Below are 14,204 nucleotides of genomic sequence, written 5' to 3'. Positions count from 1 at the left end.
TGGCATAGGAACAAAATGCGATCGGGGATGATTTGATTTGCGATTGCCGGCATTAACCTCCCAGCACAACTGCATTGCGTATGTCTGAAAGAAACAAAATAAAAACGTTTTCACGTTCCTCCCTATCACATCACAAGACGAAGGAGGATGGTAATAAATACCGGCCAATACCAGGCAGCCAGCGAACCAATGTTGCCAGATCTACGGATGTCTACGGATTTTAAGCATTTCTACGGAGATCGATGGTCAAAATCTACGGATAATCGAAAAAATTTCTGCGGATAAACGAAAATTCTACCTGGCGACAAAAAAAGGTCATCAAGTTTCATTTTGTCCAAATCAGTATCTACATATTTCGATTTTCATCAAACTTGAGCAGTTTGCATCATGCAACTAGCATTTGATCAGCTTTGCACAATGCTTTTGAGATGCAACATAGCTCTAAATCAGAATGACAAATGCTATATTTTCTAAGCATTAGAGCACACAAGCTTGCTTTAATGCTTTTTAGCACTATGTAAGCACTACAGTGGCATGAGGCCAAAGCACATTAGCATTGATTGCTGCTCAATTAATGGAAATTTAGGGCACCGGTTGCCAGAAATTTGATTCGAATAGGGCTATTCTTCAAAGATTTAACGCGGTCCTGATAGGTCCACATGCAGAGTTATACTGAAAAATATCCTAGCCATGGATGTCATGTGTTTGATTCTAGGTCATCTTCAGCCGGACAATAAAAAAATATCATGTAGAAAATTTAACCAGAGAGATCCCCTCCCAAATATCAACATAAGCCAAATTCAGTATCATGGCAGAAAAATGGAGCCAAACAAAAATCGATTTTTTTCGCATGGTTATACCTCATTTAAACGCCATATTTACATTTTTACAGGATTTTGCCCGCTAACGCTATAACATCCACCGACAATACAGTGCTTTTATAAGGTTATACTGGTTTCTGCACTAAAGCAACAACTAATTTCGCCAAACCTGGCTCACAGGGCTTATATGATGCACAGAATAAAGCTCTATAGCTGACGTTAGAGCTGCATAGGTGATAGTTTTTAGTGCTTATGGTTACTTGGGTAGTGCTTTCATTTTCGGCATAGTACACTTATCAGCGCATTTTGGCACAGAGATTTGCTAAATTGGCATTGGATTTTTGCAACCCCTTCTACGGGTGTATGACCCTAACGGCTAATTGTCCTTTTTTCTGGGTGACTCTGGTTACCCTATTCAGAAAACTTTTATCTTATTTCAATCGCCGCTGGGATATATCCTTATTTAATTTTTGGCATTTCGGCGAGTTATCATAACTCACCGAAATGCCAAAAATTAAATAAGAAGGATTAAAAAATTTTAAAGCTCCTCACTTTAGGAAAAGTCAGAAAATTTCATGTATCTAGCTTTGACCGTACCTGAGATATCGTTTTGAAAAAGTACAGTTCGGGTCATATATAGATCCTAGTCGCAAAAGGTGGTTTAAATGTAGAGGAAACTTTTTTTCTTCTGAAAAGTTACCTCGATTTCGCTTTTGTTTTTCAATGGTTTAACATATCATTTAAAATTGATTAAAAAAGCTGGATATGCGGCCTCGAATTTTCAACTTTTCTATCGTATCATTACTTTTGAAATTTTCAATAGTAGGTACACAAATTCAAAAAATATTAAGGATTATATTTTCCGGGTTTCCAAGTTTCAAACTCATGTCTTGTCTGTGTAAAAATTTGAATAAATCATTTTCAGCTTTACTTTACCATGTTTTTTAACGACTGTTACTTGAATTTAATGTGATTTTTTCGGCTTTCAGTCAGTTCAAATAGCAAAAACGACTATTTATTTAACGTTCCAACGTTTCAATCCATATAGGATCGTCATTAGGGACTGTAAAATTTATTGTGTGTAAAAAAAATTTCAAAAAGTCTTCACAGAATTAACCGATTCTTACCTAAAATGTGTCGTATTTCTTGTCAGGTTTGATTCGGCTGATCGGATAAAGCTGTCATTTGTGTCTGTTACAATATTTTGTGATTAATTTGTGAATCTAGTGTTTTTGTAGTGCTGTTCGACTTACTGTGTAAAATCCGTACTTCCTCCTATTTTCTGGATTATATTTCCGCAGCATCGATTTTCCACAGTCACTACCTTCCACTTTTTGTTTTGCTTTGATCTGTTATAACTAGTCTGTGCTATTGTTTTCTGAGTGTTGTTGGATTTGTGTTTCTGTGTTGGTGGTTTTATGTTTTTGGTTTATTTTTCGTATGTGTTGGATGGTTTTAAAAATGTTTGCGTATGATGTATGTATGTTTTCGGTGTCTTTTTTTTAGGTTTATTGCATGTGTTGTTGTTTTAATGTGGCAACACTCCAGAATCAACAATTTGTTTTCGTTGTCACATCTGTCGATGATATCCGCTTTATCGATGTCGAACAGATGATCCATAGCTATTTCATGTTCCAGTAAAGCTGTTTGTTGGCGAAGTTGTTGAATTGCGTAATCCTGTTTCGTGTATCCGATGTTCCATAATCGCTTGAGTTCGTTTGTTTGAGTCCTGTGTTGTGAAATCCGTTGTTTCAGTTTCCTCGTAGTGCATCCAATGTAGCATGCCTCGCAGTGTTCTGTTTCTTGTGTTTCCTCCTTCCTGCTTTACTTTACGAAAAAAGTATGATTTTAAAACTGCGTCGTTCCACGTTATTATGTAGAACATCGAAAATTGAGATCCGTTGTAGTAGAATAAGAGTGGCCAGCGAGTTTCCATTTCAAATTAACGGTTTTTCCCGGTTTTACCTCGTAAGATTTTATGTTTTTCACGATTTTTGGAATAGACTGCTTAATACCTTTTACAAGATTTATTGATTGAACAAACCTAGGGTTTAAAAAAACCGAAAATGACCCCAACTCGACTCAGTTTAGTAATGCGTTTTGCATGGTATTTAGAACTGAAGTCATCACAAAATTGTTGAATTCCTTTGCATAATGAATTAGAAAAAACACACGAACATTTTTGCTTAGGTTTCATAATGCCAGACTGTACCAAACACATGTCTGTTTGACCCCCTGTTGATGATAATTTTTTGCTGATTCCAGTGCTCATTTCGAACAGCGGAAACGCGTTTTTAGATTAGAACAGATTTGAGGTTGCTTGCTCATAACGTCAGCGAAACTAATTGCTCCAACATTAGAAACAAAACATCAGGTCAAGAAATATTTTTAGAACGATTTCGGTCCCCTTTAATTTAGGTTAAAGCGGAGACAAAAATCTGATGACAAACCGCAACTTCTTACTAAACCCTCTCGGGCCGCAACTCGTGCTTGGGCGGTTATCGATCTGGATCAGTCTCAGGTTTATTTATACACGTGGTTTCTGAAGTGTGTATGCTTAAGGTAGGCCAGACCACGCTGTTCCTTTCATTCGTCAGTTTTGGCAATCGGGACACAACAGTCTATTTTTCGTTCGCAGAGATCGGATTTATGCTGTTAGTCAACACAGAACGGGAGGAAAAATAAACAATCATGTGAATAAGTTTGTCGAGTGACGAGAAATGCATGGTTTGTGTATGGGAAATAATTAAAGAAAAAATATGGGTTCTATTCTATTGTCAACCCTTAAAGAAGTTCTGATTTTTATATGTATTGATTTTATGGAACAAACAATAAAGAAAAAAACAGAAACATTTAAACAACTTTTCAGACAGATTTCTGGTAGCTGCATAGTGGTTTATATTTAGCCCAACACATTTATTCAGGTGTTCAAGAACGCCTGTCGCGTGCGACTTAGCAAGAATAATCGTATTTTAATAGCAAAACATGTCCATTTATTGAACCTTCTACCTAAGTACAGCCAGAACCGTATCAAACGTCTTGGTAATCACCCACAGGCTATTTTTTTTATCGGGAAACAAACACATCTGATTGACTTATGCTTGGTTTGACGTAGCTTTTTCATTGGAAGCAAAATCATTGGCAGATGTTTTGCATCAATACTTAGAGTTTAGAGCCCCTCTCTCTCTTTCGTTCTACCGATGAAGTGTATCTACTTATATGTCGAGATATAAAATGAACAAATATTTTCCCACCAAGTTATGGCCCAGAAGCCTTGTTGTTTACCTATAATATCGAGAAACTCGACCCAACACGGGAAAGTAAGCGAATCGAAAAATTTATTGTGATCCGACGTTGGATATACTTATGTGTGTACCTAAGTAATGAGTCAAGCTCATGGATACAGACACGCTAAGTAACGTTCAAAATGCGGCTTCCGCGATGAGCGTCAACAACAAATGCGCATCAATACTTGTTTTTAAACTTTTGACGCATTTCCATTGAATGGTTTAATAGGTTTAAGATAATTACCATCAAAATCTAAAAAGTTTTCCTCGCGATTAGGACTCTTCCTTGACAAAATTCTACGTTGACAGACAATTCAACAAATACGGAGGTTTGTTTTGGGTCATCAGCACGATATAGTATATAGTATCGAATTGATACCCTTCTAGATAATAATTTGTCGTTATTGTTTACATAATCTAGGTTACGCAGCACGAGACATGGAGAAATGGCGGTAATTGTCATCGATGTTCATGTTACAGTAATGGGTACACTTAGTGCTCAACGTACCTAAATCATACCACCAGCAACCAGCTGATAACCACCACCAGCTTTAACGTTTTTCTTCTAGAAATAAACTTTAAATTGACCATATCTTTCAGACAACAGCACAAAACAAAATTCATTAGAGCCACACCTCTCAGTCAGTCGTCTTAACGTAGAGTCTCGAAAGAAGTGAAAAGTGAACATCGTACCAAGTGCCTATATACCTGTGTATTTCTGGCGTTCTTTTCCAATTGGTCTTATGTGTTAAAATTTAAAAACGTTTGAGTACCATGCAAATTCACATCATAGTCGTACTCTGTTTGAAATCTCACCACAGTTCGAAAGCGTAGACACTTTTCTCATAGAAACATGTCTACAATGTAATTCTCTGCTGTCTCTACAATTCCTTGAAGAAAGAAGGGATGATGGGTTGGGGAAAAAGTACGATGATGGTCTTTAGGGTTAACCTTCCGCATATTTGCCGCGAACTGTTATCTATCGGTACCTACCTACAGACAGAGCTACACAAGATAAGTTGAGAGTAGGGGCCGTCTCGTGTCTATCTGGTTGTTTCCCCAGCTGTTGTTCGGTACTCAACTCGACATCACGTAAGCAAGCAGTAGCGAATTGGATGTGATGTATAACATAATTTTTTTTATTGAAAAAAAAAACAATTGTTTGTTTCATTTTAAAAACGATAAAAGAATCTGCGTTTAGTATTTCTTATCAGTGAATTTGAGAGTTACGTCAATTAAGTAAGGAATGAGCGAAGTCGATGTAACTTTTCAAGAAAAAGTTATTTCTAAATTTTCATACTCAAAACACTTTGATTTTGAAGAAAAATAAGCTTCTCCAAATTAAAACTAGACATTTTAAGTAATTCGACAAGACAAAGTTTGTGGAATTCGGATCATTGCACAGTGGTCAAAAACGTGGAAAACGTGATCGTTGCATATAACTTTTTTGTTTTACATTTTATCTTTTAGGTGTCTGTGAAGAAGTTATAGAATGAGCTCTAGAAGAAAATGTTATAATTTTTATTATTAATCCTTCTAATATGTGAGATAAATGCTCTCTCCGACAAACTTATTTGAAATGCAAATTTGTAAAACCTTGTCTTGAACGTCGAGCTCTAAAACATTCATCTTTTGAGTTAAAATGTAAAATATGAAATTAACCTTTAAAAATCAGTTTTTTTCATCATAATTTTTTACTGGTAATTTTAAAATCTTCAAATATTCTACAAAGTTGTTTAAATAAACCAAATACATATAATTATTGAACAGACAAAACCTTGATGATCAATTTGCATATAGTGCGAGGTGCCGAATGTTGCCGATTGCTTGTAACATTGATACTGAAAAAGCACTATTTTTATGCATTTTCTCAATACAACTTTAAAAGCTCACATTTCATATGCTTACAATTGTCAACAAAAATATGTAATTTGTTTATTGAAACAACTTTGTAGAATAATTTGGAAAATTCAAAATTACCAGAAAAAAATATATATGATACAAAACTGATTTTTAAAGGACATTTTCATATTTTACACTTTAACTTAAATTCTTATAGAGCTCATCTACCGTTCTAAGAAAAAATGTCCCATGTGACTATTGGGTCATTTTCACTTTTTTGCAAGAAACGGCTCTTTGGGTGTTAACTTTCGAATAAAAACATAAACCTGTATGCTTTGTTCTGAACTTAGACGAAATTTTCATCAAGGTGGTTGTCTCTATGTTGATATTTCTACGCAAGAATGTCACACTAGGGAAAATTCTATGAAAAATGCAAATTTTATCAAAAAACTCTCCAAAGATGAGTTCAAACTGTTGGATATAATGTTATTCACCAAAAAGAACACTAAAATAGAATGTGGAGGAGAAGCGAGGAGCTTTGAGTGATTTATTAAGAGAAATTTTCACCAACATTTTTCGGTAGACACTACTTACAGGAAACGATACAACTATACGTTTTTATAAAAAAAGAGGAACGTATTTCTCGAATAACGGTTCAACTTGATTTGTTTGGGACAAATAGCCACTTTTAAAATGATCGAAAAAGTGTAGCCGTGTGAGAGTTTTTTGTAGAACTAGCATCGGTATGCGTTCTGATTCTACGCAAAAGTGTCATACGGAGCATATTTGATTCTAATTTTCCGTTTGTTGTAGGAAATGCATTTTTTTTGGTAGAATACGTTGTAAAATGATAAACTTGAACTGTTTACTACGAAAAAACTATCGGTGAATTTTTAGATAGAGATAATAGTTGGAATTATAGTTGAAATTTCAATCGTTTTTCCACGTTTGCACATTTTTTCACATGGGACAATTTTGCTTGGACAACAGTCATTCTACAGAAAAACTTCTCTAGACACTTAGACACCTAGAAGATAAAATGTGAAACAAAAAAGTTATAAGCAACGATAACGGTTTTCACATTTTTGACCACTGTGCAGTGATTGGAATGTTATAGCTGGTTGAAATTTTAGGAACGACTATTTTAGGACCTTGGCAGTTGATGTTGCTAAGAACACAAAAATGAAACGTCAATTATGTAGTAGCAAACTTTGCATGGGAGGGCTATTGGATAAGAGAAATGTTTCTAGGACTTTTATAATTACAACAAGAATTTGCCTGAGTGTACATTCAAGTGAATCAAGAAAGATTTTTATATGGGATTCTAATCCTATTGAATTGTCGATTACGAAGCTAATTTTTGACAGATCGTTTGCCTGCATGAAAATGTAAACAGACGGGTGGAAATTATTTCCACTTGTAATATTTTCTCCGATTTGGTATTTTCAAAAAATGATATATACAAACTTAAAATAGATGGTTCACAGATTAATGTGAGCTATAAGAGAAAATGTGTATATGTATTGTTTTACAATTTCAAAAACTTTTCGGACTATTTCACATATTTTTTAATGATAACTAAAGAAAAAGGTACATTTTCAAATACAATTTGTTAAAATAGAAGTCAATTTTATTTAAGATTTGGACATTTATTTAAGATTTGGAAAAGCCCCAACTTGATAAGCGATGAAATTCTATTCAAAAATATATAAACTTTTGGTTTTTTAACAGCTGCCCTGAATTTGTATGAGAAGTTCAAAACCTGTAAAATGTTATGCGCTGCAGGCTAAAATTGATCCTAGGATTTTCATGTTTCTCCCGAACAAAGTGTTTAAAAATCCCATACAAACTTCAGGCTTGTCGAGCGACCCCTTCCCGTGATCCGATCTGGTCCAAATTTGGCATGAGATCTTGCACTAGGCCTAGGATCAATTTTAGTATTATTACACATTTCAAGTTTTCTTTGATGCTATTCAATTGACATCGTTCAATGATTATATCACGTTTTGTACTTTCATCGGACCTTACATGGTCTAAATTTTTTGGGAAACCTTTCCGAAAAGAAAATTTTTAAATTTTATGTAACATAGGTATTTATGAACTTTAACAACTAAACCCAATCCATTATTAATTTTAAAGTAACATTAAAATACAGATAGAAAATTGAAAAAAAAAAGATTTTGAAAATGGACGAAGAAAATTGATTTTGAGACATTTTCTGTAATTCTTTTTATTTTCTTGTTTCCCTATCTATTTCTTGTTCTCTTCAAAAAGTGATAATCTTTACTTGAGCAAAAAATTGTAAACACACAAAATGAATTTACCTCCTTAAAGCCTCAAGGTATGAGCCATTTCAAAAAGAATGAACAAAAATAAAGTGTTTTTATTTCATAATCATTTGGATTATTTTTTATGAATGTTTAACACGGAGTGTCATTCTTCCCTAATCCCATATCATTTGGAATTATGAAAACTTTACTCAACGGAATGTAAAGTCGTCTATAATTTATCCACTGATAAACTGATATAACTCTGCACCACATTTCCATCAACCAAAGGTTCGTGTCTTAACTGCTTAGTAAGTGATTAATACACTGGAAGTGATGGCGCTAGCATTCAAAAATTACTCCTCGTGCTCTAATGACACGTAAAAAAATATATAGATATTTCATTATCTGCCAAGCATTTTGAGCCTGCTTCAATTTTTATGCGTGCAAAAGTATAAGTTGCTATGGTGTTCAATTTGTGTTATGTTTTACTCCCAGTGAAAAAATGTCCCCATGTTTGAAATGTAGGGGAAAAGTTCATATAACGCCCCATGTGGCTAATACGCGCCACCCTTGTTTTGAAGAATCTGAAACATTTTAAGCCTGCAAAATATAACCAATTTGTTTTAAATGCTGCGCTTGGTCATGGCAAGTATGAATTTTTCCTAAAAATGCCCCTGTGTCGTGATAATTTCACAATTTAGGTTTTTCTTTATTTCGATCTAAATTTTAAAACTCTTTTAATAAGGTGGCACCAAGCGGAGAAATACGAATAAGACAATATTTTCTGACACATCGATAGAGGAGGATCTAAACTAAACAATCATACTTAACTCGCTAAGAGTCAGTTCACTGGTGTTGGGAAAAAGTGGTAAAATTTTGACATTTTGAAAATTTTACCATGCTAAAATGTTTTCAAGATCTTGGGGTGTTTAATTTTTTTACAACATTGTTTCTATTTCAGCCGTATGTGATAGAAATATTGCTATTTTTGCATCACAGCATGCGAAAATACAACACGTGTTGTAAAAAAACTAGAAGGCCACAGATCTTGAAAATGTTTTTGTATCGCAAAATTTTCAAAATGTGCCGTAAGTGTCCCCAGGCAACGTTACACGATTTGTCTATGTATCGTGTGACCAACATCTTTTAAACAAGTCTTGATGAATCTCGTTTTTAAGCTTTTTTTCCTCAGATTTAAGCTTTTTTTGCTTTAAGAGCATAGGAGATGAAAGCTCAAATCTGAAGAAAAAAGCTTAAATCTGTCAAAAAAAGGGAAATCTGAGAGATGTGCTCCATACGGTTTGAATAGCGTTGCCGCCTACAACGCGCCAATCGTAGTAGGCTGAAAATAGCATTAATTTTTCAAAAAGGCCAATTTTCATTGAAAATGAACAAAAAGTCTAAAACCATATTTTAAACGTCAATTCAGCCCAAAAATTTACTTTTATTTTTTTTTATTTTGATTAGTCCATTTTGATTTTCTTTTCAGTCAAAGTGTCTGTAAGTATTGGTGTGTTTTCGATCTTCGGCTACTTTCGGGTGTGTTCGGCTGCTAGGCGCGTATTTGCAACACAGTTTTGTTCTGTGGCTTTGAATATGGTTTTCAAAAATCAAGTTTTTGAAGCAACTATAACAATTTGAGTTTAAAAAAAATCATAGGCATTTGTAGAAAACACTTTTCTTCAACGATTACACCCATTTTTAACACAATTTGTACGTGGAATACATAGAAAATCCGCGATTCAAAAGAAGAAATTGATATTTGTTCCAGTCTAAATTTCTTCCGATAAGATTTAACTAATAAAACTCAAAGAAATTAACATTACACGATAAATATATGTCGTAATAATCCGTTATAATAAAAATAAACACGTCAATAAAAGTTTTCTTCAAAATAATCAGATCTTTCTAGGTTGGAAAACCTTCCCAAGTACAAAGTTTGTAGGTCACACAAAGCCATGGAGGCCAGATTTAAATTGTTTTACTTGTTTTCGTTTGATAAGACGGACCGAGAGATAAGTCGAACGTCAAAACACCAATAGTACGTTTAGGTGCGTGCGTGAGTTGAGGTGTATGTAAAACTTGGAAAACAAATTTGTAGATAAAAAAGGGTGTCGATTAATGAATATTTACTACGGTTTGTATTCAGTAGAGTTGTACCTGAACTCAGAAATACGTTCAGTAGAGCTTTATAAATTATGTGAACAAATTGATAATATATTGATTAGGAAAAATATCAATATGACAACCACAAGTTTGAGAGGCCAAAAGGCTTTAGATGTCCTTTACGGGATTGTTCCAACAAATGAGTCACCGCATTGAGAAGATAAGGTGGGAATCAATGTGATGATTCATTTCGGATGACGCTTGCATTCGGTAGCCTATTATTCTTTTTTTTGCAAATTATTCGCTTATCAGTAGCACGAATCAATTCGGTCTTAACTTGATAATCCGTTGCGTAGACCGTGAATGTAATTGCTGATAACGTTTTTAACTTTGAAGTATACTTATTGAAGATAAACATGTTCACAATAATAGCATCACACACTGATTGATAAAATAACAATATTTCTTTATTTTTTTCTTTTTATTTACAATGTGGGACAAGCAAACTTAGAGAGAAAAAAAAAAAGAAACCAAACCTGTTTGGTTGATATGGTTTTATCAAAGCTTTATCTCACTCAAACTGTGACAATGTTACACAAATTTTGATTAGAGATAGCGTTGCATTTCGGTGCTCGGTAAGTAAGTACGCTCCAAAAAAAACTCAAATTTCTTCTGGGATTACCCGTATAGGAGAATAGGGGGCAAACCTTACTGCGGTGTTAATTGTTTATTGATGGAGCCGATAAGTGTTTGATTTTTTTATTTTCTGTTACATAATCCTTCTCTGCACGCGTCTGTTAGAATGCTCTATTATTACTTTTTAATAACAGTTCGCGGGGAACTGCGTTATCAACTATGGAGAATGGTTCGTTGTCTGAGGGAAAGGGTTATCATGTTTATTGACACTGATTCGAGCCGGCTGATTGCCGTTGTAGCTTGTTGATGTTTTCTTTTATTCATGTTTATTTTCCCTCTATATAAGGTAATAGAGTAAAATGTATAGCACTATTGTCACAAGCAAAGCTGTTAACTAGGAGTGCTCATTATGCCCTGGTCACTTAGTTAAGGTATTTTTTTTTAAATTTTGGATGTTCCAATGTAGACCAAAATTTTGTGGTTTGGCAATCAAAGCTTATATACCACACTATAAAATTTACCAACCAACTGAGAAGTTGGTTTTAACCAAAATACCCCTCATTCCCCTTGACGTTGTTTGATGGACGTAGTTTTCACACCTCCTTTATCGCTAGGGCATTAAACGCTGTTACCGTAGTCCTACGACTAGCTATAGGTATATGTTCCCCTAGGTATTGTCCCCCGCGGAAAAAATCACAGTATCGGAAAGATTTCCCGCGGAGTTGGTTTTCTTTCGCGTTTGCTCCGCGAATCATCGTCGTCGTCGCTGTCACTCGGTTCTGTGATGTATTGAATAACCAACCATGAAGCTTACTTTACGGTACGATTGGCCCAAAGGTGCCGATATACCCTACCGATTGGCGAATTTTGTGCGATGCAAGGCTAGTATTTTCTGATATCTATCTACCTACTTTCAGACCCGAATGACCTCTCAAGGTTAAAAGGTCTTTAATAAATATTATTATTATTATTATTATCTACCTACTTAGCTGTGAAGAGAATAGTGATTGATTGTTCTACAATTAGACCGGGGATATTTTAAGCGATGACTTAAAGTGTTGCCTACTGGTCACGATGACCATAACAAGGATGTGTTTGTGTTTAGTGAATTTTATGTTTGTTTTTGTTGGGTTATTCCTTAAAATGACCAGTTTACATTGGTTGGACATATTTTCTTGCAAGCAACTAAAGGTAGTTTCAAATTTTAATATCCATTGCAATATAAGGTAGGGAAATTGGGTATGGACGAATGCCTGCTGTGGAGTTAAAATCCCTCAAAAAATTGGGAAATTGTTAAAGATATGAACTTTTGAAGATAGCAATCAATTACCTGAATTTAGTAGGTATGTTTTTAAACAATGTTTGGAAATTCAGTAACAGCATAAGCTTTGGCTATTTTTTTTGTTGGGAATGTACCTACCTATCACTGCGATTAGCTAGTTAATCTTAATCTTTTGTAACTGTTTATATGCTAAGTCAAGGAAGATCAATTCTATTTATTTAGATAGTGTCCTGAGATTGAACATTTTCTCAATGTTCATCTTAAGACCAATCAAAAAAACTTCTGAGAAATCTAGAAAAACAACAGCCGATTCGTTTCGATATAAGAAAAGAGCATTTGCAAAGAATATGCTCCTACGATTCCTTATCCATATTGCAGAAACGACACTCTTTATGAGTTGATTCTGCCATTTGTTTTTCTTGTGATATCAATATCTACATTCGCAGTGACCTGTTACGAACCCTGTTGCAATCATTTCAAGTTTTTTCTTAGATAAACTAAGATATTTTTCTAATATCTTGATATGTGGTTTAATTAATCTTTTAGCCTGTCGCCCTCCACCAACAACGTTTTCCCAATTGTCTGCAGTTAAAGGGTGATACAATCAAATTTTGGTCAAGGGAAAACGCGTGTAAATCGGTGAAATCGTTTATTTAAAAAATCAAATAAAATTTCTTTTTCAAGTTTAATTAGTATAAAATTCAGGAAAAATATTCAGTTAGGCTTCCGCTTTTCCAAATCCGAATTACCGGGCGCTTAACCCCTGCCATCAGATTTTGTACACCTTCTTCGCCACAGAAAGCCAGTTTGCCTTGAACTGCTGCTCGTCCTTAGCAGTTTTTTGGTCTTCTTTAGGTTCCGCTTGACAATAGCCCAGTATTTCTCAATTGGGCGGAGCTCTGGCGTGTTGGGAGGGTTCTTGTCCTTGGGAACCATCTGCACGTTGTTGGCGGCGTACCACTTCATGGACTTTTTTTGTTTCTTCAGGAAAGGCAGCAGACGATTATTCAAACACTCTTTCACGTAAATTTCTTGGTTGACAGTCCCGGAAGCTATGAAAATGCTGCTTTTCAAGCCACAGGTACAGTTGGCTTGCCAAACCAGATATTTCTTTGCGAACTTTGACAGTTTCATGTGCTTGAAAATATCTGCTACCTTTCCCCTTCTTTTTGCCGTATAAAACTCCTGTCCCGGAAGCTGCCTGTAATCGGCTTTGACGTAGGTTTCGTCGTCCATTGCCACGCAGTTAAACTTCGTCAGCATCGTCGTGTACAGCCTCCGGGATTGCGCTTTGGGCGTCGTGTTTTGTTTAACATCACGATTTGGAGTCACTACCTTCTTGTAATTCGATAGTCCGGCTCGTTTTTTGGCTCGATGCACGGTTGTAGACGATACACCCAGCTTATTTGCGGCATCTCGGAGAGAGAGGTTAGGGTTTCGCTTGAAACTACCGGCAACTCTCTTTGTCGTCTCAGCGGCTTCCGGTTTTCGATTTCTCCCCGATCCAGACTTTCTGGCTGTCGACAAACGTTCCCCAAACACTTTTATTACATTTGTAACGGTTCATTTGGCAACTTTTAGCGATTTTATTATTATTTATTTAATGTCTTTGATAGAAACCATACAGACATATCTTAAACTAAACATGAGTTATGTTCTAAGACTACGAATATTATTTCTAAACACTTCTTTGGATTGATTAAAATTAAAAACGTTAGACACTTCATTAAAAACACGACAACAATTATGCATAGGGTTATTTTGGGCAAAAACTGTGCGACTAGATGGAATCCACAAAAAGTTCTGTTGACGAAGACGTCTCGCTGGAGCATGAATGTGGATGCTTTGTAGCAGTAGAGGACAGTCAATATTGTTCATCAACAAATCGAAAACAAACATTCTTTGGATGTATATTCGTCTGCGTCGCAGGGTCTCAAGACTTATTAGATTGCATCTTTCA

General features: G+C 35.1%; 1 protein-coding gene across 3 annotated transcripts in view; it reads left to right on the top strand.

Annotated features, from left to right (window-relative positions):
- The window catches only part of LOC129744227 (phosphatidylcholine:ceramide cholinephosphotransferase 1-like), an 81,103-nt gene that overhangs the window by 54,120 nt on the left and 12,779 nt on the right, over positions 1–14,204 (top strand). The window contains exon 1 of one of the 3 annotated variants that reach the window (XM_055736640.1): positions 11,660–11,843. The exons of the other annotated variants lie outside the window; for them this stretch is intronic. Coding sequence (XP_055592615.1) covers positions 11,766–11,843 — 78 coding nt within the window. The 5' untranslated portion in view covers positions 11,660–11,765. Of the gene's footprint in view, positions 1–11,659; positions 11,844–14,204 lie in introns of those variants that run through there. 3 annotated transcript variants of the gene reach the window in all.

The sequence above is a fragment of the Uranotaenia lowii genome, chromosome 2 (genome assembly GCF_029784155.1).
Source record: "Uranotaenia lowii strain MFRU-FL chromosome 2, ASM2978415v1, whole genome shotgun sequence".
Lineage (NCBI taxonomy): Eukaryota > Metazoa > Arthropoda > Insecta > Diptera > Culicidae > Uranotaenia > Uranotaenia lowii.
The sequence above is the reverse complement of the archived record's forward strand: the minus strand, read 5'-3'. Positions and strand labels throughout refer to the sequence as shown.